The sequence below is a fragment of the Scyliorhinus torazame genome, chromosome 28 (assembly GCF_047496885.1).
Source record: "Scyliorhinus torazame isolate Kashiwa2021f chromosome 28, sScyTor2.1, whole genome shotgun sequence".
Classification (NCBI taxonomy): Eukaryota; Metazoa; Chordata; class Chondrichthyes; order Carcharhiniformes; family Scyliorhinidae; genus Scyliorhinus; species Scyliorhinus torazame.
The window spans coordinates 42,278,318-42,304,078 of record NC_092734.1 but is presented as its reverse complement, the minus strand read 5'-3'; the positions used below and the strand labels follow the sequence as shown (position 1 = coordinate 42,304,078).

Genomic DNA, 25,761 nt, shown 5'->3' with positions numbered 1-25,761 from the left:
TTGGACTGGGGTGAGCACAGTAAGAAGTCTTACAACACCAGGTTAAATTCCAACAGGTTTGTTTCGATGTCACTAGCTTTCGGAGCGCTGCTCCTTCCTCAGGTGAATGAAGAGGTATGTTCCAGAAACATATATATTGACAAATTCAAAGATGCCAAACAATGCTTAGAATGCGACCATTAGCAGGTGATTAAATCTTTACAGATCCAGAGATGGGGTGACCCCAGGTTAAAGAGGTGTGAATTGTACCAAGCCAGGACAGTTGGTAGGATTTCGCAGGCCAGATGGTGGGGGATGAATGTAATGTGACATGAATCCAATTCCCGGTTGAGGCCGCACTCATGTGTGCGGAACTTGGCTATAAGTTTCTGCTCGGCGATTCTGCGTTGTCGCGGGTCCTGAAGGCCGCCTTGGAGAACGCTTACCCGGAGATCAGAGGCTGAATGCCCTTGACTGCTGAAGTGTTCTCCGACTGGAAGGGAACATTCCTGCCTGGTGATTGTCGCGCGATGTCCGTTCATTCGTTGTCGCATCGTCTGCATGGTCTCGCCAATGTACCACGCTTCGGGACATCCTTTCCTGCAGCGTATGAGGTAGATAATGTTGGCCGAGTCGCACGAGTATGTACCGCGTACCTGGTGGGTGGTGTTCTCACGTGTAATAGTGGTATCCATGTCAATGATCTGTCACGTCTTGCAGAGATTGCCATGGCAGGGTTGTGTGGTGTCGTGGTCACTGTTCTGAAGGCTGGGTAGTTTGCTGCAAACAATGATTTGCTTGAGGTTGCGCGGTTGTTTGAAGGCAAGTAGTGGGGGTGTGGGGATGACCTTGGCAACATGTTCATCTTCATCGATGACGTGTTGAAGGCTGCGAAGAAGATGTCGTAGTTTCTCCGCTCCAGGGAAGTACTGGACGACAACGGGTACTCTGTCGGTCGTGTCCCGTGTTTGTCTTCTGAGGAGGTTGGTGCAGTTTTTTGCTGTGACGCGTTGGAACTGTCGATCGATGAGTCGACCGCCATATCCTGTTCGTACGAGGGCATCTTTCAGCGTCTGCAGATGTCTGTTACGCTCCTCCTCGTCTGAGCAGATCCTGTGTATACGGAGATCTTGTCCATAGGGGACAGCTTCTTAATGTGTTTAGTGTGGAAGCTGGAGAAGTGGAGCATCGTGAGGTTATCCGTGGGCTTGCAGTAAAGCAAAGTGCTGAGGTGACCGTCCTTGATGGAGATGAGTGTGTCCAAGAATGCAACCTATTTTGGAGAGTAGTCCATGGTGAGTCTGATGGTGGGATGGAACTTATTAATGTCATCGTGTAGTCGTTTCAGTGATTCTTCGCCGTGGGTCCAAAGGAAAAAAATGTCATTGATGTTACGAATGTGATATAAAATAGTTACTTTAAATATATTAATTACAGTAATGTAGATGTAGGCCGGTCTAATTCATGTTAGTTCACAGACAAAGGATTTCAGAGAGCATGGCAAGGAAGGGGGGGAGGGGTGTCTAGTGTATGAGGAGAAAAAGATGCTGGCTAACAAGAGGCCAGGGGAAGGAATGAGAAGTGAGCCAATTTAGGATGTATGGCCAGGTCAGGAGGGGTATAGGATGACCTATGGGAATCGTGTATGTGAAACCTGATGCCATTTGAATGTATCTGTAGCGATTTCTTTGTTCTCCAACAGCACTCGATTCTGGAGACCTAGGAGACTGCTTGTGTTCTGGGTTTTTGTGAAACGAGTCAGACTTGCAGGTCGAATAAAAATAACTAATGCTATGCCTACAAATCCATCTCAAGTTTTATTGAGGCCAGACTGACGGGTAAAGAATTTAATGTTTTGTCAGATGTATCTGGTGTGTAACACTACAGACAGTTACCAGCAGATCCGACCGAGGAAGACACTGGCCAACTCAACAGACTGATCAAGACCTTGGATCCAGACCTTCAGAGCACCCTACGTGCTCTCGTCCCACGTACTCCCCGCGATGGAGATCTCTACTGCCTCCCGAAAATACACAAGGCCAACACACCAGGCCGCCCAATCGTTTCAGGCAATGGGACCCTGTGTGAGAACCTCTCTGGCTACATCGAGGGCATCTTGAAACCCATCGTACAAGGTACACCCAGCTTCTGTCGCGACACGACGGACTTCCTACAGAAACTCAGCACCCATGGACCAGTTGAACCAGGAACATTCCTTGTCACAATGGACGTCTCAGCACTCTACACCAGCATCCCCCATGACGACGGCATTGCTACAACAGCCTCAGTACTCAACACCGACAACTACCAATCTCCAGACGCAATTCTGCAATCCGCTTCATTCTGGATCACAACATCTTCACCTTCGACAACAAATTCTTCATCTAGACCCACGGAACGGCCATGGGGACCAAATCCGCACCTCAATATGCCAGCATCTTCATGCACAAGTTTAAACAAGACCTCCTCACTGCACAGGACCTTCAACCGACGTTATACACCGGATACATAGAACATAACAGCGCAGTACAGGCCCTTCGGCCCTCGATGTTGCGCCGACCTGTGAAACCACTCTAAAGCCCATCTACATTATAGAACATAGAACATTACATTTTTACATCGCTAACATTACTTTCCTTTGGACCCACACCGAAGAATCATTGAAACGACTACACGATGACATCACTAAGGTCCATCCCACCATCAGACTCACCATGGACTACTCTCCAAAATCAGTTGCATTCTTGGACACACTCATCTCCATCAAGGACGGTCACCTCAGCACTTCGCTTTTCTGCAAGCCCACGGATAACCTCATGATGCTCCACTTCTCCAGCTTCCATCCTAAACACATTAAAGAAGCCATCCCCTATGGACAAGGATCTGCTCAGACGAGGAGGAGCGTAACAGACAACTACAGACGCTGAAAGATGCCCTCGTACGAACGGAATATGGCGCTCGCCTCATCGATCGACAGTTCCAATGCGCCACAGCAAAAAACTGCACCGACCTCCTCAGAAGACAAACACGGGACACAACTGATAGAGTACCCTTCATCGTCCAGTACTTCCTGGAGCGGAGAAACTACATCTTCTTCACAGCCTTCAACACGTCATCGATGAAGATGAACACCTTGCCAAGGTCATCCCCACAACCCCACTACTTGCCTTCAAACAACCGCGCAACCTCAAACAAACAATTGTTTGCAGCAAACTATCCAGCCTTCAGAACAGTGACCACGACACCACACAACCCTGCCACGGCAATCTCTGCAAGACGTGCCAGATCATCGACATGGATACCACCATTACACGTGAGAACACCACCCACCAGTTATGTGGTACATACTCGTGCAACTCGGCCAACGTTGCCGACCTCATACACTGCAGGAAAGGATGTCCCGAAGCGTGGTACATTGGCGAGACCATGCAGACGATGCGACAACTGGATGAACGGACATTGCGCAACAATCGCCAGGTAGGAATGTTCCCTTCCAGTTGGGGAACACTTCAGCAGTCAAGGGCATTCAGCCTCTGATCTCCGGGTAAGCGTTCTCCAAGGCGGCCTTCAGGACGCGCGACAACGCAGAATCGCCGAGCAGAAACTTATAGCCAAGTTCCGCACACGTGAGTACGGCCTCAACCGGGACCTTGGATTCATGTCGCATTACATTCATCCCCCACCATCTGGCCTGGGCTTGCAAAATCCTACCTACTGTTCCTGGCTTGAGACAATTCACACCTCTTTAACCTGGGGTTACCCCTATCTCTGGATCTGTAAAGACTAAATTACTTTCAAATGCTCGCATTCTAAGCATTGTCTGGCATCTTTGACTTTGTCTGTATATATGTTTCTGGAACATACCTCTTCATTCACCTGAGGAAGGAGCAGTGCTCCGAAAGCTAGTGATTTAAAATATACAAAATGATCAGGGGGTTAGATAGGGTGGACAGTGAGAGCCTTCTCCCGCGGATGGAAATGGCTGGCACGAGGGGACATAGCTTTAAACTGAGGGGTAATAGATATAGGACAGAGGTCAGAGGTAGGTTCTTTACGCAAAGAGTAGTGAGGCCGTGGAATGCCCTACCTGCAACAGTAGTGAACTCGCCAACATTGAGGGCATTTAAAAGTTTATTGGATAAACATATGGATGATAATGGCATAGTGTAGGTTAGATGGCTTTTGTTTCGGTGCAACATCGTGGGCCGAAGGGCCTATACTGCGCTGTATCGTTCTATGTTCTATAGAATATAGAACATAGAACATTACAGCGCAGTACAGGCCCTTCGGCCCTCGATGTTGCGCCGACCTGTGAAACCACTCTAAAGCCCATCTACACTATTCCCTTATCGTCCATATGTCTATCCAATGACCATTTGAATGCCCTTCGTGTTGGCGAGTCAACTACTGTTGCAGGAAGGGCATTCCACGCCCTAACTACTCTCTGAGTAAAGAACCTACCTCTGATATCAGTCCTATGTCTATCTCCCCTCAATTTAAAGCTATGTCCCCTCATGCTAGACATCACCATCCGAGGAAAAAGGCTCTCACTGTCCACCCTGTCTAATCCTCTGATCATCTTGTATGCCTCAATTAGGTCACCTCTTAACCTTATTCTCTCTAAAGAAAACAGCCTCAAGTCCCTCAGCCTTCCCTCATAAGATCTTCCCTCCATACCAGGCAACATTCTGGTAAATCTCCTCTCCACCCTTTCCAATGCTTCCACATCCTTCCTATAATGCGGCGACCAGAATTGCACGCAATACTCCAAATGCGGCCGCACCAGAGTTTTGTACAGCTGCAACATGACCTCATGGCTCCGAAATTCAATCCCTCTAGCAATAAAAGCTAACACACCGTACGCCTTCTTAACAACCCCCTCAACCTGGCTGGCAACTTTTAGGGATCTATGTACATGGACACCGAGATCTCTCTGCTCATCCACACTGCCAAGAATCTTACCATTAGCCCAGTACTCTTGTCTTCCTGTTATTCCTTCCAAAATGAATCACCTCACACTTTTCTGCATTAAACTCCATTTGCCACCTCTCAGCCCAGCGCTGCAGCTTATCTATGTCCCTCTGTTACATGTAACATCCTTCCGCACTGTCCACAACTCCACATACTTAAGTGTCATCTGCAAATTTACTCGCCCATCCTTCTACGCCCTCCAGGTCATTTATAAAAGTGACAAATAGCAGTGGCCCCAAAACAGATCCTTGTGGTACACCACTAGTAACTGGACACCAGTCTGAACATTTCCCATCAAACACCACCCTTTGTCTTCTTCCAGCTAGCCAATTTCTGATCCAAACTACTAAATCACCCTGAATCCCATGCCTCCGTATTTTCTGCAGTAGCTTACCATGGGGAACCTTATCAAACGCTTTACTGAAATCCATATACACCACATCAACTGCTTTACCCTCATCCACCTGTTTGGTCACCTTCTCAAAGAACTCAATAAGGTTTGTGAGGCACGACCTATCCTTCACAAAACTGTGTTTAATCAAATTATTCCTTTCCAGATGATTATACATCCTATCTCTTATAAACCTATCCAGGACGTTGGCCACAACAGAAGTAAGGCTCACTGGTCTATAGTTTCCGGAGTTGTCTCTACTCCCCTTCTTGAACAAGGGGACAACATTTGCTATCCTGGCACTATTCCTGTAGACAAAGATGACTTAAAGATCAAAGCCAAAGGCTCAGCAATCTCTTCCCTAGCTTCCCAGAGAACCCTAGGATAAATCCCATCCGGCCCAGGGGACTTATCTATTTTCACACTTTCCGGAAATGCTAACACCTCCTCCTTATGAACCTCAAGCCCTTCTAGTCTAGTAGCCTGAATCTTAGTATTCTCCTCGACAACATTGTCTTTTTCCTGTGTGAATACTGACAAAAAATATTAATTTCACAACTCTCATATCTCCTCGGACTCCACGCACAACTTCCCACTACTGTCCTTGACTGGCCCTCCTCTTACCCTAGTCATTCTTTTATTCCTGACATATCTATAGAAAGCTTTCGGATTATCCTTGATCCTACCTGCCAAAGACTTCTCCTGTCCCCTCCTGGCTCTTCTTAGCTCTCTCTTTAGGTCCTTGCTAGCTAACTTGTAACTCTCGAGCGCCCTAACTGAACCTTCATGTCTCATCTTTACATAAACCACCTCCTTCCTCTTGACAAGTGTTTTGACTGCTTTAGTAAACCACGGTTCCCTCGCTCCACCACTTCCTCCCTGCCTGACATACTTATCAAGGACATGCAGTCCTTGAACAAGCTCCACATTTCCATTGTGCCCATCCCCTGCAGTTTTTCTCTCCATCCAATGCATCCTAAGTCTTGCCTCATAGCATCATAATTGCCTTTCCCCCAGATATAACTCTTGCCCTGCGGTATATACCTATCCCTTTCCATCACTAAAGTAAACGTAATCGAATTGTGGTCACTATCACCAAAGTGCTCACCTACCTCCAAATCTAACACCTGTCCTGGTTCATTACCCAGTACCAAATCCAATATGACCTCGCCTCTCATTTTCCTATCTACATACTGTGTCAGGAAACCCTCCTGCACACATTGGACAAAAACGGACCCATCTAAAGTACTCGAACTATCGCGTTTCCAGTCAATATTTGGAAAGTTAAAGTCCCCCATAACAACTATCCTGTTGCTTTCGCTCCTATCCAGAATCATCTTTGCAATCCTTTCCTCTACATCTCTGGAACATTTCGGAGGCCTATAGAAAACCCCTAACAAGGTGACCTCTCCTTTCCTATTTCTAACCTCAGCCCATACTACCTCAGTAGACGAGTCCTCATCAAACGTCCTTTCTGCCACCTTAATACTGTCCTTGACTAACAATGCCATCCCTCCCCCTCTTTTACCACCTTCCCTGAGCTGACTGAATTATCTAAACCCCTACACCTACAACAACCTGTCCCTGCTCTATCCATGTCTCCAAAATGACCACAACATCGAAGTCCCAGGTACCAACCCATGCCGCAAGTTCACCCACCTTATTCCGGATGCTCCTGGCATTGAAGAAGACACACTTTAAACCACCTTCCTGCCTGCCGGTACACTCCTGCAACTTTGAAACCTTACTCATGACCTCACTACTCTCAACCTCCTGTATACTGGAGCTACAATTCAGGTTCCCAATCCCCTGCTGAACTAGTTTAAACCCTCCCGAAGAGCATTAGCAAATTTCCCCCCCAGGATATTGGCACCCCTCTGGTCCAGGTGTAGACCATCCCGTTTGTAGAGGTCCCACCTACCCCAGAATGAGCCCCAATTATCCAGGAATCTGAAACCCTCCCTCCTGCACCATCCAACAAACTTGTTGGACTTTACCCTGGTGTTGTAAGACGTCTTACTGTCCTAAAATATGAACCATCACCTTTAAACTCTGCAGAATGAATTGTTTTACAAAGTATTATGACACAGGAAAATACCATTCAGTGCATACATCCTGACAGTGTACATGATCCACATGAACCTCCTCCTTCATCTCGGCTCATCAGTATAATAATAACAATAATCGCTTATTGTCACAAGTAGGCTTCAATGAAGTTACTGTGAAAAACCCCGATATCAAAGAACAAAGAAATGCAGCACAGGAACAGGCCCTTCAGCCCTCCAAGCCTGCGCTGATCATGCTGCCTGTTTAACCTAAAACCTTCTGCACTTCTGCGCTCCGTATCGCTCTATTCCCATCCTATTCATGTATTTGTCAAGGCGCCCTTTAAATGTCACTATCGTCCCTGCTTCCACCACCACCTCCGGCAGCGAGTTCCAGGCACCCACTACCCTCTGTGTAAAATAACTTGCCTCGTACATCACCTCTAAACCTTGCCCCTCGCACCTTAAACCTATGTCCCCCAGTGATTGACTCGTCCACCCTGGGGAAAAGCTTCTGACTATCCACTCTGTCTATGCACCTCATAAGTTTGTAGACCTCTATCAGGTCACCCCTCAACCTCTGTCGTTCCAGTGAGAACAAATCGAGTTTATTCAACCTCTCCTCATAGTTAATGCCCTCCATACCAGGCAACATCCTGGTAAATCTCTTCTGCACCCTCTCTAAAGCCTCCACATCCTTCTGGTAGTATGGCGACCAGAATTGAACACTATACTCCAAGTGTGGCCTAACTAAGGTTCTATACAGCTGCAACATGACTTGCCAATTTTTAAACTCAATGCCGCGGCCAATGAAGACAAGCATGCCGTATGCCTTCTCCACCTATTATATCCATCCATTCCATTCGACCGTACGTTTTTAGCTAACTTCCCTTTAAATGCAGCTTGCCTCAGCTTCTCTCTGTGGTTGCAAGGTCCAGATTCTCAACACTAAGGTAACAAAGTTTCTCCTGAATTCCATGCTGGATTTATTCAGAACCATCTTATTTATAACCTCTATTTTTTGGTCTCCTTGCTGGAGAAAAACATCTATTTCTAATTCATGTTTTTTTGTTGGAAATGTCAGCATTTGTTGCCCATCCCTAATTGCCCTTGAACCGAACAATTCAAAGAACAGTTAAAAGCCAATCACATTACTGTTCGTCTGGAGTCACATGTGGACCAGATCACATAGAGTTCCTTCCTTAAAGGCCGTTAGCGGATCAGATGGGTCTTTATGACATTCGCTCAGAGTTTCATGGTTACTGTTACTGAGACCTTACAGTCCAGATTTACTGAAGGAATTTAAATTAAGATTTGAAACGCACGGTAGCATAGTGGTTAGTACTGTTGCTTCACAGACGGGGATCTTTAACTCTGAGATACAAATTAAACCTGCCTCATTACCAGATCCAAAATAGCTTGATCCCTGGTTGGATCCACAACATATTGTTCCAAGAAACTGTCCCGAATACACTATGTAAATGTCCTCATTGTTACCCATGATTAGCGTACTACCTTTTTTACATGCCCTCATTTTCGCCTGATTTATTCTGATATAGTTATTTATTGTTTGGTGGCCGATGGACTACTCTCACCAGCATCTTATTTCATTTGTTATTTCTTACCTCCACCCTATATCTTCCAATCTGAGATCATTTCTTGCTATCTTACTTATTCCACTTCATATTACCAAAGCTACCCCACTGCCTTTTTCTTCCTGCCTGACCTCTCAAAAAGTCACATGCCCTTGAATATAGTTCCCAGATTTGATCACCTTGTAACCATGTCTCTGTACTGGCGATATCAATCCCATCAACCTCAATTTGTGCTGTTAATTCATTTATTTTGTGCCGAATGAGATGTGCATTTATGTAAAGAACCATTAGTTTTGCCATTTTACCATGAAATCCCCTTTGACCCTATTTATGTTTGTCCACGCTGTCCAATCCTGTTGCACTCTGAGTATCATTACCTAAATAGCTGCATTGCAAAGCTGCCACGTCCTTGTGCTTTGTGAGCCTATGTATCCCCTTTCCAGAACCATCCTCTCTCTGTTTAGTTTAAAACTCTCTCCACTTCCCTCGTAATGCAGTTTGCAAGAACACTGGTCCCAGCATGGTTCGATGTAGGTCGCCCCAATGGCACAGTCCCCACTTCCCCCAATACTGATGCCACACAAACTGAAACCAACTTCTACGCCAGTCATTGAGCCACATATTCATCTTGCTAATTTTATTTACCCTTTTTCGAAAAAAAAAGCAGCAGGTGTCTCAAACTTGACCCAGGGTTGAGAAGGGCAGGCTATAGCCAGGCAGCCAGCAATGAGGAGAGGTTGTCGAGCAAGGTGAGGTGCAAGGTGCCCACCATCGAGGGCAGCAGCAGAGCGACTCGACCCACAGGCCAGGGCTGAGGGGGGGCTGCTGGGCAGACGAGGCCTTAGCCAGGCAGCCTGAGCCAACAGCGAGGTGAGGTCATTGAGATGGGCGCAGGCGATTGGGCCTGTGGGAAACCCGTTCAATGCAGGCCCCGAGCAGCTTGACCATTGAATCATAGAATTTACAGTGCAGAAGGAGGCCATTCGGCCCATCGAGACTGCACCGGCTCTTAGAAAGAGCACCCTACCCAAGGTCAACACCTCCACCCTATCCCCATAACCCAGTAACCCCACCCAACACTAAGGGCAATTTTGGTCACTAAGGGCAATTTTATCATGGCCAATCCACCTAACCTGCACATCTTTGGACTGTGGGAGGAAACCGGAGCACCCGGAGGAAACCCACGCACACATGGGGAGAACATGCAGACTCTGCACAGACAGTGACCCAAGCCGGGAATCGAACCTGGGACCCTGGAGCTGTGAAGCTACCGTGCTAACCACTGTGCTACCTTGCTGCCCTCGGTTCCAGTGCAGTTTTCAAGAGCACGCCAGCGGGCCATCACTTTCCAATGATGGATGGAGGTTATGGCCTGTTGGAATTAATTATATAGTAGATTAAATACTTAATTATAAAATAAATTAATCACCTAGCTGTACTTCGTTGGCTCTAGTGTTCCTCTGACGCCAGTTGTCTCACAATTTATGACCTCTAACTCTATCCTCTGTAGAATGAACCTTGACCCTTCCCCTGCAGAGTGAACCTTGACGTTTCCTGTCTTTGAAATGAAATGTTCAACTTGGCCCCACCTACTCCCTGTGGGGATTGAAAGATCCCACGGTATAATTTTGAAGATGATAAAGGGAATTATCCCAGCTGTCCTGCCTAATAATTAGTCCCCAATCAACATTAAGAAAACAAATGAGCTTATTATTCAATTAATTATTGCCTTGCTGTTTGCTGGAACATAGTATATGCAAAGTTAGCTCCCACCTGTCCCACATTGAAACAGCCAGCCCCCTGCAAAAGTGTGCCATTGGCTGTAAAGCCCTTTGGTCCACGCTGAGTTTGTGAAAGACAGATGCTTTTGCAGAATGAACCTTGACAATTCCTTCTACTGCGGTGAACCTCAGCTGTGTCAGCCAGAGGTCAACTTCTTTGTCTTCCCCTGGAGACATTCCAGAGACTTTAAAAAAAAAATTCAGAGTACACAATTTTTTTTTCCAATTAAGGGGCAATTTAGCGTGGCCAATCCAGAATGGTTTACTCTAGTAAACCATTCAGCCATTCAGGCCGGCTCTGCAGTTTAATCATAGAATTTACAGTGCAGAAAGAGGCCATTCAGCCCATCGAGTCTGCATCGGCTCTTGGAAAGAGCACCCTACCCAAGGTCAACACCTCCACCCTCTCCCAGTAACCCCACCCAACACTAAGAGCAATTTTGGACACTAAGGGCAATTTATCATGGCCAATCCACCTAACCTGCACATCTTTGGACTGTGGGAGGAAACCGGAGCACCCGGAGGAAACCCACGCACACACGGGGAGGATGTGCAGACTCCGCACAGACAGTGACCCAAGCCGGGAATCGAACCTGTGAAGCAATTGTGCTATCCACAATGCTACCGTACTTGCCCAGGTCAGTCTGATTTTGGTGGTGGGCAAATTATTGGAAACAATTCCGACAGACCGGATAAACTGTCACTCAGAAAGGCTCGGATTGATCAGGGATCGTCAGCATGGTCTTGTTAGGGGAAGATCATATTTTACTAATTTAATAGGATTTTTTGAGGAAGTAACAAGGAGAATTGATGAGAATTTTGCAGTGGATGTTGTCTATGTGGATTTTAGTAAGGTGCCTGACAAGGTGCCACCTGGCAGACTACGGAAGAGTGATCTCGGGGCAGCATGTGGCGCAGTGGTTAGCACTGGGACTGTGGGACTGAGGACCCGGGTTCGAATCCCGGCCCCGGGTCACTGTCCGTGTGGAGTTTGCACATTCTCCCCGTGTTTGCGTGGCTTTCACCCCCACAACCCAAAGATGTGCAGGGTAGGTGGATTGGCCGCACTAAATTGCCCCTTAATTGGAAAAAAAAATAATTGGTACTCTAAATTTTAATTTTAAAAAAAGAAGAATGTGATCTGATTGTGTGCGGGGGAAGATGGCAGGCGGGGTTCAAAATTGGCTCAGTGAGAGGAAACAAAGGGGTCAAGGGTTGTGGCAGATTGGAAAGTGGTGTTAAGACCACAACCAGATCAGCAATTACCTCACAACCAGAGAAACGTTATAGTGCAGAAACAGGCCATTCAGCCCATCGTGTCTATACATATAGAACATAGAACGATACAGCGCAGTACAGGCCCTTCGGCCCACGATGTTGCACCGAAACAAAAGCCATCTAACCTACACTATGCCATTATCATCCATATGTTTATCCAATAAACTTTTAAATGCCCTCAATGTTGGCGAGTTCACTACTGTAGCAGGTAGGGCATTCCACGGCCTCACTACTCTTTGCGTAAAGAACCTACCTCTGTCCTATATCTATTACCCCTCAGTTTAAAGCTATGTCCCCTCAAACAAAGAACAAAGAACAAAGAAATGTACAGCACAGGAACAGGCCCTTCGGCCCTCCAAGCCCGTGCCGACCATACTGCCCGACTAAACTACAATCTTCTACACTTCCTGGGTCCGTATCCTTCTATTCCCATCCTATTCATATATTTGTCAAGATGCCCCTTAAATGTCCCTATCGTCCCTGCTTCCACTACCTCCTCCGGTAGTGAGTTCCAGGCACCCACTACCCTCTGCGTAAAAAACTTGCCTCATACATCTACTCTAAACCTTGCCCCTCTCACTTTAAACCTATGCCCCCGAGTAATTGACCCCTCTACCCTGGGGAAAAGCCTCTGACTATCCACTCTGTCTATGCCCCTCATAATTTTGTATACCTCTATCAGGTCACCCCTCAACCTCCTTCGTTCCAGTGAGAACAAACCGAGTTTATTCAATCGCTCCTCATAGCTTATGCCCTCCATACCAGGCAACATTCTGGTAAATCTCTTCTGCACCCTCTCTAAAGCCTCCACATCCTTCTGGTAGTGTGGCGACCAGAATTGAACACTATACTCCAAGTGTGGCCTAACTAAGGTTCTATACAGCTGCAACATGACTTGCCAATTCTTATACTCAATGCCCCGGCCAATGAAGGCAAGCATGCCGTATGCCTTCTTGACTACCTTCTCCACCTGTGTTGCCCCTTTCAATGACCTGTGGACCTGTACTCCTAGATCTCTTTGACTTTCAATACTCTTGAGGGTTCTACCATTCACTGTATATTCCCTACCTGCATTAGCCCTTCCAAAATGCATTACCTCACATTTGTCCGGATTAAACTCCATCTGCCATCTCTCCGCCCAAGTCTCCAGACAATCTAAATCCTGCTGTATCCTCAGACAGTCCTCATCGCTATCCGCAATTCCACCAACCTTTGTGTCGTCTGCAAACTTACTAATCAGACCAGTTACATTTTCCTCCAAATCATTTATATATACTACAAAGAGCAAAGGTCCCAGCACTGATCCCTGTGGAACACCACTGGTCACAGCCCTCCAATTAGAAAAGCATCCCTCCATTGCTACCCTCTGCCTTCTATGGCCTAGCCAGTTCTGTATCCACCTTGCCAGTTCACCCCTGATCCCGTGTGACTTCACCTTTTGTACTAGTCTACCATGAGGGACCTTGTCAAAGGCCTTACTGAAGTCCATATAGACAACATCTACTGCCCTACCTGCATCAATCATCTTAGTGACCTCCTCGAAAAACTCTATCAAGTTAGTGAGACACGACCTTCCCTTCACAAAACCGTGCTGCCTCTCACTAATACGTCCATTTGCTTCCAAATGGGAGTAGATCCTGTCTCGAAGAATTCTCTCCAGTAATTTCCCTACCACTGAAGTAAGGCTCACCGGCCTGTAGTTCCCGGGATTATCCTTGCTACCCTTCTTAAACAGAGGAACAACATTGGCTATTCTCCAGTCCTCCGGGACATCCCCTGAAGACAGCGAGGATCCAAAGATTTCTGTCAAGGCCTCAGCAATTTCCTCTCCAGCCTCCTTCAGTATTCTGGGGTAGATCCCATCCGGCCCTGGGGACTTATCTACCTTAATATTTTTTAAGACACCCAACACCTCGTCTTTTTGGATCACAATGTGACCCAGGCTATCTACACCCCCTTCTCCAGACTCAACATCTACCAATTCCTTCCCTTTGGTGAATACTGATGCAAAGTATTCATTTAGTACCTCGCCCATTTCCTCTGGCTCCACACATAGATTCCCTTGCCTATCCTTCAGTGGGCCAACCCTTTCCCTGGCTACCCTCTTGCTTTTTATGTACGTGTAAAAAGCCTTGGGATTTTCCTTAACCCTATTTGCCAATGACTTTTCATGACCCCTTCTAGCCCTCCTGACTCCTTGCTTAAGTTCCTTCCTACTTTCCTTATATGCCACACAGGCTTCGTCTGTTCCCAGCCTTTTAGCCCTGACAAATGCCTCCTTTTTCTTTTTGACGAGGCCTACAATATCACTCGTCATCCAAGGTTCCCGAAAATTGCCGTATTTATCTTTCTTCCTCACAGGAACATGCCTGTCCTGTATTCCTTTCAACTGACACTTGAAAGCCTCCCACATGTCAGATGTTGATTTGCCCTCAAACATCCACCCCCAATCTATGTTCTTCAGTTCCCGCCTAATATTGTTATAATTAGCCTTCCCCCAATTTAGCACATTCATCCTCGGACCACTCTTATCCTTGTCCACCAGTACTTTAAAACTTACTGAATTGTGGTCACTGTTACCGAAATGCTCCCCTACTGAAACATCTACCACCTGGCCGGGCTCATTCCCCAATACCAGGTCCAGTACCGCCCCTTCCCTAGTTGGACTGTTTACATATTGTTTTAAGAAGCCCTCCTGGATGCTCCTTACAAACTCCGCCCCGTCTAAGCCCCTTAGTGCCAGCCATTTCCATCCGCGGGAGATGGCTCTCACTGTCCACCCTATCCAACCCCCTGATCATTTTGTATGCCTCTATTAAGTCTCCTCTTAACCTTCTTCTCTCCAACGAAAACAACCTCAAGTCCATCAGCCTTTCCTCATAAGATTTTCCCTCCATACCAGGCAACATCCTGGTAAATCTCCTCTGCACCCGCTCCAAAGCCTCCACGTCCTTCCTATAATGCGGTGACCAGAACTGTACGCAATACTCCAAATGCGGCCGTACCAGAGTTCTGTACAGCTGCAACATGACCTCCCGAATCCGGAACTCAATCCCTCTACCAATAAAGGCCAACACTCCATAGGCCTTCTTCACAACCCTATCAACCTGGGTGGCAACTTTCAGGGATCTATGTACATGGACACCTAGATCCCTCTGCTCATCCACACTTTCAAGAACTTTACCATTAGCCAAATATTCCGCATTCCTGTTATTCCTTCCAAAGTGAATCACCTCACACTTCTCTACATTAAACTCCATTTGCCACCTCTCAGCCCAGCTCTGCAGCTTATCTATATCCCTCTGTAACCTGCTACATCCTTCCACACTATCGACAACACCACCGACTTTAGTATCGTCTGCAAATTTACTCACCCACCCTTCTGCGCCTTCCTCTAGGTCATTGATAAAAATGACAAACCGCAACGGCCCCAGAACAGATCCTTGTGGTACTCCACTTGTGACTGTACTCCATTCTGAACATTTCCCATCAACCACCACCCTCTGTCTTCTTTCAGCTAGCCAATTTCTGATCCACATCTCTAAATCACCCTCAATCCCCAGCCTCCGTATTTTTTGCAATAGCCTACCGTGGGGAACCTTATCAAACGCTTTGCTGAAATCCATATACACCACATCAACTGCTCTACCCTCATCTACCTGTTCAGTAACCTTCTCAAAGAACTCAATAAGGTTTGTGAGGCATGACCTACCCTTCACAAAGCCATGCTGACTATCCCTGATCATATTATTCCTATCTAGATGATTATAAATCTTGTCTCTTATAATCCCCTCCAAGACTTTACCCACTACAGACGTGAGGCTCACCGGTCTATAGTTGCTGGGGTTGTCTCTGCTCCCCTTTTTGAACAAAGGGACCACATTTGCTATCCTCCAGTCCTCTGGCACTATTCCTGTAGCCAATGATGACATAAAAATCAAAGCCAAAGGTCCAACAATCTCTTCCGTGGCCTCCCAGAGAATCCTTGGATAAATCCCATCAGGTCCCGGGGACTTATCTATTTTCAGCCTGTCCAGAATTGCCAACACCTCTTCCCTACGTACCTCAATGCCATCTATTCTAATAGTCTGGGTCTCAGCATTCTCCTCCACAACATTATCTTTTTCCTGAGTGAATACTGACGAAAAATGTTGGCCAACAAAGTGAAAAAGAAACTAGCCACTCATTTTAATCCCACTTTCCTGGTCCGTAGCCTTGCAGGTTCAGCACTTCAGATACAGATACAGGCACCTTTCAAATGAATTGAACATTTTGCCTCAGACACCAAATCAGATGCCCACTGCCCTCTGGGTGAAAAAGGCTTTCCTCATGTCCTCTCGTATCCTTCTACCAATCACCTTAAATCTCGGCTTCCTAATATCTGGCCCCTCAGCTAAGGGGGAAGCAAGTCTTTCCATCTACCCGGTCTGGTCCCCTCATAACTTTGTGCACCTCAATTAGGTCACCCCTCAGCCTCCTCTGTTCTAAGGAAAACAACCCCGGCCTATTCAATCTCTCCTCATAGCTGCAGTTTTCCAACCCTGGCAACATTCTTGTGAATTTCCTCTGCACTCTCTCCAGAGCAATAATGTCTTCATGTTCAGTGCTGACCAGAACTGTGCACAGAACTCCAGCTGTGGCCTAACCAGTGTTTTATACAGTTCCAGCATCCCTGCTTTCTCATTCAATACCTCATCAATAAAGGAAAACTTTTCATATACTTTGTTGACCACCCTGTCCTGCCACCTAAAAGGTCCTGTGGATTTGAAATAATCTTTATTAGTGTCACAAGTAGGCTTACATTAACACTGCAATGAAGTTACTGTGAAAAGCCCCTCGTCGCCACATTCCGACACCTGTTCGGCTACACTGAGGGAGAATTCAGAATGTCCAATTCACCTAACAGCACGTCTTTCGGGACTTGTGGGAGGAAACTGGAGCACCCGGAGGAAACCCACACAGACACGGGGAGAACGTGCAGACTCCACATAGACAGTAACCCATGCCGGGAATCCAACCCGGGTCCCTGGTGCTGTGAAGCAACAGTGCTAATCACTGTGCTATTGTGTTGCCAACCTCTTGAAGGTTTTCCTCAACTACTCTCAATATATTGAACATTCCCTTTCCCTGTTTGCCCTCCCCAAGTGCATTACCTCACACTTTTCTGGATTGAATTCCATTTGTCACTTCTCTGTCGATTCAACCAAACTATTGATAGACTTATGGAGTCAACAGCTATCCTCTTTACTGTCAACTACACACCAATTCTTGTGTCAACTGAAAATTTCCCAACCATGCCTCCCACATTTAAACCTAAATCAGGCTTGTGCAACCTCCGGCCCGACCAGACAGGATTTGGATTCAGTCCGGCCGGACAGGGATTTGGATCCGTCCGGCCGGACAGCGATTTGGATTCAGTCCGGCCGGACAGGGATTTGGATTCAGTCCAGCCGGACAGGGATTTGGATCTGTCCGGCCGGACAGGGATTTGGCTTCAGTCCGACCGGACAGGGATTTGGATCCGTCCGGCCGGACAGGGATTTGGATTCAGTCCAGCCGGACAGGGATTTGGATTCAGTCCGGCCGGACAGGGATTTGGATCCGTCCGGCCGGACAGGGATTTGGATTCAGTCCAGCCGGACAGGGATTTGGATTCAGTCCGGCCGGACAGGGATTTGGATCCGTCCAGCCGGACAGGAATTTGGATCCGTCCGGCCGGACAGGGATTTGGATCCATCCGGCCGGACAGGGATTTGGATTCAGTCCAGCCGGACAGGGATTTGGATCCATCCGGCCGGACAGGGATTTGGATTCAGTCCAGCCGGACAGGGATTTGGATTCAGTCCGGCCGGACAGGCATTTGGACTCAGTCCGGCCGGACAGGGATTTGGCTTCAGTCCGGCCGGATAGGCATTTGGATCCGGCCGGCCGGACAGGGATTTGGATTCAGTCCGGCCGGACAAGGATTTGGATTCAGTCCGGCCGGACAGGGATTTGGATTCAGTCCGGCCGGACAGGGATTTGGATCCGTCCGGCCGGACAGGGATTTGGCTTCAGTCCGGCCGGACAGGGATTTGGATTCAGTCCGGCCGGACAAGGATTTGGCTTCAGTCCGGCTGGACAGGGATTTGGATCCGTCCGGCCGGACAGGGATTTGGCTTCAGTCCGGCCGGACAGGGATTTGGATTCAGTCCGACCGGACAGGGATTTGGATTCAGTCCGGCCGGACAGGGATTTGGATCCGTCCGGCCGGACAGGGATTTGGCTTCAGTCCAGCCGGACAGGGATTTGGATTCAGTCCGGCCGGACAGGGATTTGGATTTAGTCCGGCCGGCCAGGGATTTGGATTCAGTCCGGCCGGACAGGGATTTGGCTTCAGTCCGGCCGGACAGGGATTTGGATTCAGTCCGGCCGGACAGGGATTTGGATTCAGTCCAGCCGGACAGGGATTTGGATTCAGTCCGGCCGGACAGGGATTTGGATCCATCCGGCCGGACAGGGATTTGGATTCAGTCCGACCGGACAGGGATTTGGATTCAGTCCGGCCGGACAGGCATTTGGATCTGTCCGGCTGGACAAGGATTTGGATTCAGTCCGGCCGGACAGGGATTTGGATCTGTCCGGCCGGACAGGGATTTGGATTCAGTCCGACCGGACAGGGATTTGGCTTCAGTCCGGCCGGACAGGGATTTGGATTCAGTCCGGCCGGACAGGGATTTGGATTCAGTCCGGCCGGACAGGGATTTGTATTCAGTCCGGCCGGACAGGGATTTGGATTCAGTCCGGCCGGACAGGGATTTGGATTCAGTCCGGCCGGACATGGATTTGGATTCAGTCCGGCCGGACAGGCATTTGGATCTGTCGGGCCGGACAAGGATTTGGATTCAGTCCAACCGGACAGGGATTTGGATCCGTCCGGCCGGACAGGGATTTTGCTTCAGTCCGACCGCACAGGGATTTGGATTCAGTCCGGCCGGACAGGGATTTGGATTCAGTCCGGCCGGACAGGGATTTGGATTCAGTCCGGCCGGACAGGCATTTGGATTCAGTCCGGCCGGACAGGGATTTGGATCCGTCCGGCCGGACAGGGATTTGGCTTCATGAATGATGTCTGTGCAGGGCTTGTATGGAAGGATGGGCCTGTCCGGCCGGACTGAATCCAAATCTCTGTCCGGCCGGACAGGCCCATCCTTCCATACAAGCCCTGCACAGACATCATTCATGTTCACACTGACCGACATAACCCCAACCATCCTAGATCTCAAATGTAAAATATTTAAGTCCTCATGACTTCATCCCACCCGATCCCAGTGTTCATTCAGCCCGGGAACCATCCCATATAAGCCCCACTGAACTAATTATTCTTTCAAATAGAATCCCTACAGTGCAGAAGGATGCCATTCAGCCCATCGAGCCTACAGCAGCCCTCTGAAAAGCACCCTACCTAGACGCACTCGCCCACCCTATTCCCGTAACCTCACCTAACGTGCACATCTTTGGTCTGGATTCTTGAACCTTCTCTCCTCGTTTCACCATTAGTGGCCATGCTTCCCGATCTAGGCCCCACATTCCGGAATTCTACACCGAATCCCATTCCTTCTGACACTGTTCTTATCACACACCTCATTCGCCAAACCTTTGGCCACCCTCTGAATGACTCCTTTGGCTGATGGCAGCTTGTGTCCGGTTGCCCCTCTGGAGCAAAATGGAAGTCTTTCTTCATGAAGGTGTTCGGAAAGTGTAAATTATTCTTGGATTCTGACTTCTTTTGCATGCAGGTTCAGCAAGCACACACTGGAGCAGTACAGACCAGGCCAAATAGTTTGCAGATCCAAGGAATTCCCTTCCACCAGAGGAGCCCTCCACTAGCTGTGAAGATTCAGTAAGTATCGCTCCTCAAGCTGGGACTCGTCGTCACCTCTTGATGGCCTTATGTTGTTCATTTAGTCAACATCGCTCTCTTTTTATTAAACCGTCTCTAATTCTGTCCATCTCGCCGAGGCTGGGCGCGAAATACCACAACTGTACTCTGGGTGGCAGCGAGGGTTTTAAAATAATAAATGGGTTATGATGGAGGCAGATCTTGCTGCATCTTCTCGAGGTTTTATTCCAATTGTTTCACAGAATTCTTGGAGCATTGAATGGAAAATATCTCCCAAATGCTTCTGGCATTGCTCAGGCTGAGTTGGTCAATGCACTATTTTCATTTATTCATGATGAATTAAATATTTTCCGAGACGTACCACCTCAGTGACCTTAATTGTGATATTTACACAACAGAGCCTTCAATATTGCAGGACAGGCAGGGGTGTGAAGTACTTCTTTGAAAAGGAAATGTGCAGGGGGGGCAGAAAGTTGTGGTGACTTTAGCAGTCGGGCCTCCATCCAACAGTCAGACAGATTTTCAGACCCCTGGGTGAAAATATGCCAATGACAATCAGGAAGGAGAGATGGGGTTGTGAGAGAGGCCGGGCATTGCAAGCGAGAGATCAGGCAATGGGGGAAATTGCCAATCATCACACCAATTGCAGAAAGCAGGGAACTGCATCCTCGCAAAGTCAGGGGAAGGATTCCTGCTCCACCTGGCAGTTTGGAGTTCCACCCTTCTGGAGCCGTCAGCTTTCACCTCCATCTCAGTCAGGCTTCCTGACCTGTGGAAAACCTGGTCTGGGGAGACTTCCGGGTGCGGCGATGACCAGCTAAGTCGCACGTTTCGGCAGCTCCCGGTGGAACGGACTTTTGGACTCTTAATAAGAGCCCCAACGGCAATTTTAACGGCTAAAAGCACTGTGCGGTAAACCAGAAGGGAATCCCCCCTGGATACGGATGGAAAAAGGAGAGGAAAGTGGCCGGATTGCGGTGGATCCTTTAGAGCAGCGGCAAGGAAGGCAAGCAAAAACCAAGATGGCGTCGGAAGGTGGCAGTTTAACATGGGGCCCTGAACAACACGAGTTTTTGAAACGCTGCGTGGAAGAGCTTAAAAAGGAGATGAAGAAGGAGCTGTTGGCCCCGATACTACAGGCGATCGAAGGGCTAAAAGATGAGCAAAAGATCCAGGAGCGGGAGCTTCGTGTCGTGAAGGCAAAGGCAGCCGAGAATGAGGACGATATACAGGGCCTGGTGGTGAAGACGGAGATGCACGAGGCACACCATAAACGATGTGTGGAAAGGCTGGAGGTGCTGGAGAATAATGCGAGGAGGAAGAATTTAAGGATTCTTGGTCTTCTTGAAGGTGCAGAAGGGGCGGACGTCAGGGCATATGTGAGCACGATGCTGCACTCGTTGATGGGATCGGAGGCCCCGACGGGTCCGTTGGAGGTGGAGGGAGCCTATCGAGTTATGGCGTGAAGACCGAGGGCTGGAGAAATTCCTCGAGCCATAGTGGTGAGATTCCTCCGTTTTAAGGACAGAGATGGGCAAAGAAAACTCGGAGCAGTAGATGGGAGAACGCGGTGATCCGCGTATATCAAGACTGGAGTGCGGAGGTGGCGAGAAGGAGGGCGAGCTTTAATCGGGCCAAGGCGGTGCTTCATAAAAAGATCAAATTTGGAATGCTGCAGCCGGCAAGACTGTGGGTCACATATCAAGGGAAGCACCACTACTTTGAAACGGCGGATGAGGCGTGGACATTTATTGTTGAAGAGAAATTGGAATGAGTGGGTTATTAAAAAAGAACATTCGAGACAAAGTGGTGGGGCGAATATGGGGGGTGAAGAGGGGGAAAAAGGGGGGGCGAGATGATTTTTATGTTGTTAATCCTGCGACCCGGTTACTTTTCTCTCTTCCACAGGCTGTGGGGGAGGGAGGAAGGGAGGTGGAGGAGTTGGGGGCGTTGGCCATTGGGGGCGGGGCCAAAAGGGAAGCGCGGGCTTTGTTCCCGCGCTATGATAATTATGGCGGGAATAGGGAAGCAGGAAGGAGGGGGCGTCGCATGTTGCGAGCCGAGGTCACGGGGGGAAGCCGAAGTCGGCCAGAGTTTGCTGACTTCTGGGAGCAACATGGGGGGTGTAACTACGCTAGTGGGGGATCTAGCCGGGGGGGATTTACTGGGTTGCTGCTGCTGGGGAGAAGGGGGAGCTGGTATGGGGTGGGGTGGGCGGGGCGGGGGGGCACCACCTGGGGGGGACACAGCTGCGTGGGAACCGGGTGAGGAGCTGGAAAAAGGTGATGGCTAATCGACAAGGGGGGGGGTGGGGTAAAGAGCCCCCCAACCCGGCTGATCACGTGGAATGTGAGAGGGCTGAACGGGCCGATAAAGAGGGCACGGGTACTCGCACACCTAAAGAAACTTAAGGCAGATGTGGTTATGTTACAGGAGACGCATTTGAAACTGATAGACCAGGTTAGACTACGCAAAGGATGGGTGGGGCAGGTGTTTCATTCGGGGCTAGATGCGGAAAACAGGGGGGTGGCCATATTCGTGGGGAAGCGGGTAATGTTTGAGGCAAAGACCATAGTGGCGGATAGTGGGGGCAGATACGTGATGGTGAGTGGCAAATTACAGGGGGAGGCGGTGGTCTTAGTGAACGTATATGCCCCGAACTGGGATGATGCCAACTTTATGAGGCGCATGTTAGGACGTATCCCGGACCTAGAGGTGGGGAAGTTGGTAATGGGTGGAGATTTTAACACGGTGCTGGAACCAGGGCTGGACAGATCGAGGTCCAGGACTGGAAGGAGGCCGGCAGCAGCCAAGGTGCTTAAAGACTTTATGGAGCAGATGGGAGGAGTAGACCCATGGAGATTTAGTAGACCTAAGAGTAAGGAGTTTTTGTTTTTCTCCTATGTCCACAAAGTTTATTCGCGAATAGACTTTTTTGTTTTGGGAAGGGCGCTGATCCCGAAGGTGAGGGGGACGGAGTATACGGCCATAGCTATTTCGGATCACGCTCCACATTGGGTGGACTTGGAGATAGGGGAGAATGGACATGGGACTAATGTTGGATGAGGGTGTGTGTCTAAGGGTGAGGGGGTGTATTGAAAAGTACTTGGAACTCAATGATAATGGGGAGGTCCAGGTGGGAGTGGTCTGGGAGGCGCTGAAGGCGGTGGTTAGAGGGGAGCTGATATCAATCAGGGCACATAAAGCAAAGCAGGAGAGTAGGGAACGGGAGCGGTTGCTGCAAGAACTTCTGAGGGTGGACAGGCAACATGCGGAAGCACCGGAGGAGGGACTGTACAGGGAAAGGCAAAGGCTACACGTAGAATTTCATTTGCTGACTACTGCAGAGGCACAATGGAGGAAGGCACAGGGTGTACAATACGAATATGGGGAGAAGGCGAGCAGGTTGCTGGCCCACCAATTGAGGAAAAGGGGAGCAGCGAGGGAAATAGGGGGAGTGAGGGATGAGGAGGGAGTGATGGAGCGGGGAGAGTGAATGGAGTGTTCAAGGCGTTCTATGAAAGATTATATGAAGCTCAGCCCCCGGATGGGAAGGAGAGAATGGGGCAGCACGGTAGCATTGTGGATAGCACAATTGCTTCACAGCTCCAGGGTCCCAGGTTCGATTCCGACTTGGGTCACTGTCTGTGTGGAGTCTGCACGTTCTCCCCGTGTGTGTGTGGGTTTCCTCCGGGTGCTCCGGTTTCCTCCCACAGTCCAAAGATGTGCAGGTTAGGTGGATTGGCCATGATAAATTGCCCTTAGTGTCCAAAATTGCCCTTAGTGTTGGGTGGGGTTACTTGGTTATGGGGATAGGGTGGAGGTGTTGACCTTGGGTAGGGTGCTCTTTCCAAGAGCCGGTGCAGACTCGATGGGCCGAATGGCCTCCTTCTGCACTGTAAATTCTATGATCTATGAAATGATGTGCTTTCTGGACCAGCTGGAATTTCCTAAGGTGGAGGAGCAGGAGAGGGTGGGACTGGGAGCACAGATCGAAATGGAGGAAGTAGTGAAAGGAATTAGGAGCATGCAGGCGGGGAAGGCTCCGGGACCGGATGGATTCCCAGTTGAATTTTACAGGAAATACGTGGACTTGCTCGCCCCGCTACTGATGAGAACCTTTAATGAGGCGAGGGAAAGGGGACAGCTGCCCCCGACTATGTCAGAGGCAACGATATCGCTTCTCCTAAAGAAAGAAAAAGACCCGCTGCAATGCGGGTCCTATAGGCCTATTTCCCTCCTGAATGTAGACGCTAAGATTCTGGCCAAGGTAATGGCAATGAGGATAGAGGATTGTGTCCCGGGGGTGGTCCATGAGGACCAAACTGGGTTTGTGAAGGGGAGACAGCTGAATACGAATATACGGAGGCTGTTAGGGGTAATGATGATGCCCCCACGAGAGGGGGAAGCGGAGATAGTGGTGGCGGTGGATGCCGAGAAAGCATTTGATAGAGTGGAGTGGGATTATTTGTGGGAGGTGTTGAGGAGATTTGGCTTTGGAGATGAGTATATTAGATGGGTACAGCTGCTATATAGGGCCCCGATGGCGAGCGTGGTCACGAATGGACGGGGGTCTGCATATTTTCGGCTCCATAGAGGGACGAGGCAGGGATGTCCTCTGTCCCCATTATTGTTTGCACTGGCGATTGAGCCCCTGGCAATAGCATTGAGGGGTTCCAGGAAGTGGAGGGGAGTACTCAGGGGAGGAGAAGAACACCGGGTATCTCTGTATGCGGACGATTTGTTGTTGTATGTGGCGGACCCGGCGGAGGGGATGCCAGAGATAATGCGGATACTTGGGGAGTTTGGAGAATTTTCAGGATATAAACTGAACATGGGGAAAAGTGAGTTGTTTGTGGTGCATCCAGGGGGGCAGAGCAGAAAAATAGAGGACTTACCGCTGAGGAAGGTAACAAGGGACTTTCGCTACTTGGGGATCCAGATAGCCAAGAATTGGGATACATTGCATAGGTTAAATTTAACGCGGTTGGTGGAACAGATGGAGGAGGACTTGGGACATGGTATCCCTGTCACTGGCAGGGAGGGTGCAGGCGGTTAAAATGGTGGTCCTCCCGAGATTCCTTTTTGTGTTTCAGTGCCTCCCGGTGGCGATCACGAAGGCTTTTTTCAAAAGGATTGAGAAGAATATCATGAGTTTTGTGTGGGCCGGGAAGACCCCGAGAGTGAGGAGGGGATTTTTGCAGCGTAGTAGGGATAGGGGGGGGCTGACACTACCGAGCCTAAGTGAGTACTACTGGGCCGCCAATATCTCAATGGTATGTAAGTGGATGGGAGAAGAGGAGGGAGCGGCGTGGAAGAGATTGGAGAGGGCGTCCTGCAGGGGGACTAGCCTACAAGCTATGGTGACGGCGCCGTTGCCGTTCTCACCGAAGAAATACACCACAAGCCCGGTGGTGGCTACTCTGAAAATCTGGGGGCAGTGGAGACGGCATAGGGGTAAGACGGGAGCCTCGGTGTGGTCCCCGATAAGAAATAACCATAGGTTTGCTCCGGGGAGAATGGATGGGGGATTTGGAACATTGCAAAGAGCAGGAGTAACACAATTGAGAGATCTGTTTGTAGATGGGACGTTTGCAAGTCTGGGAGCGCTGACCGAAAAATATGGGTTGCCCCAAGGGAATGCATTCCGGTATATGCAACTGAGGGCTTTTGCGAGGCAACAGGTGAGGGAATTCCCGCAGCTCCCGACGCAGGAGGTGCAGGACAGAGTGATCTCAAAGACATGGGTGGGGGACGGTAAGGTATCAGACATATATAGGGAAATGAGGGACGAGGGGGAGATTATGGTAGATGAGCTGAAAGGGAAATGGGAAGAGGA

At 49.0% G+C, this 25,761-nt stretch overlaps 1 protein-coding gene across 1 annotated transcript in view; it reads left to right on the top strand.

Moving 5' to 3' along the window:
* The window catches only part of LOC140403424 (primary cilium assembly protein FAM149B1-like), a gene marked incomplete at its 5' end in the record, with an annotated part of 290,929 nt that overhangs the window by 181,004 nt on the left and 84,164 nt on the right, over positions 1-25,761 (top strand). The window contains one exon of the mRNA XM_072491336.1: positions 19,819-19,922. Within this exon, the coding sequence (XP_072347437.1) occupies positions 19,819-19,922 (104 nt within the window). The remainder of the gene's footprint in view (positions 1-19,818; positions 19,923-25,761) is intronic.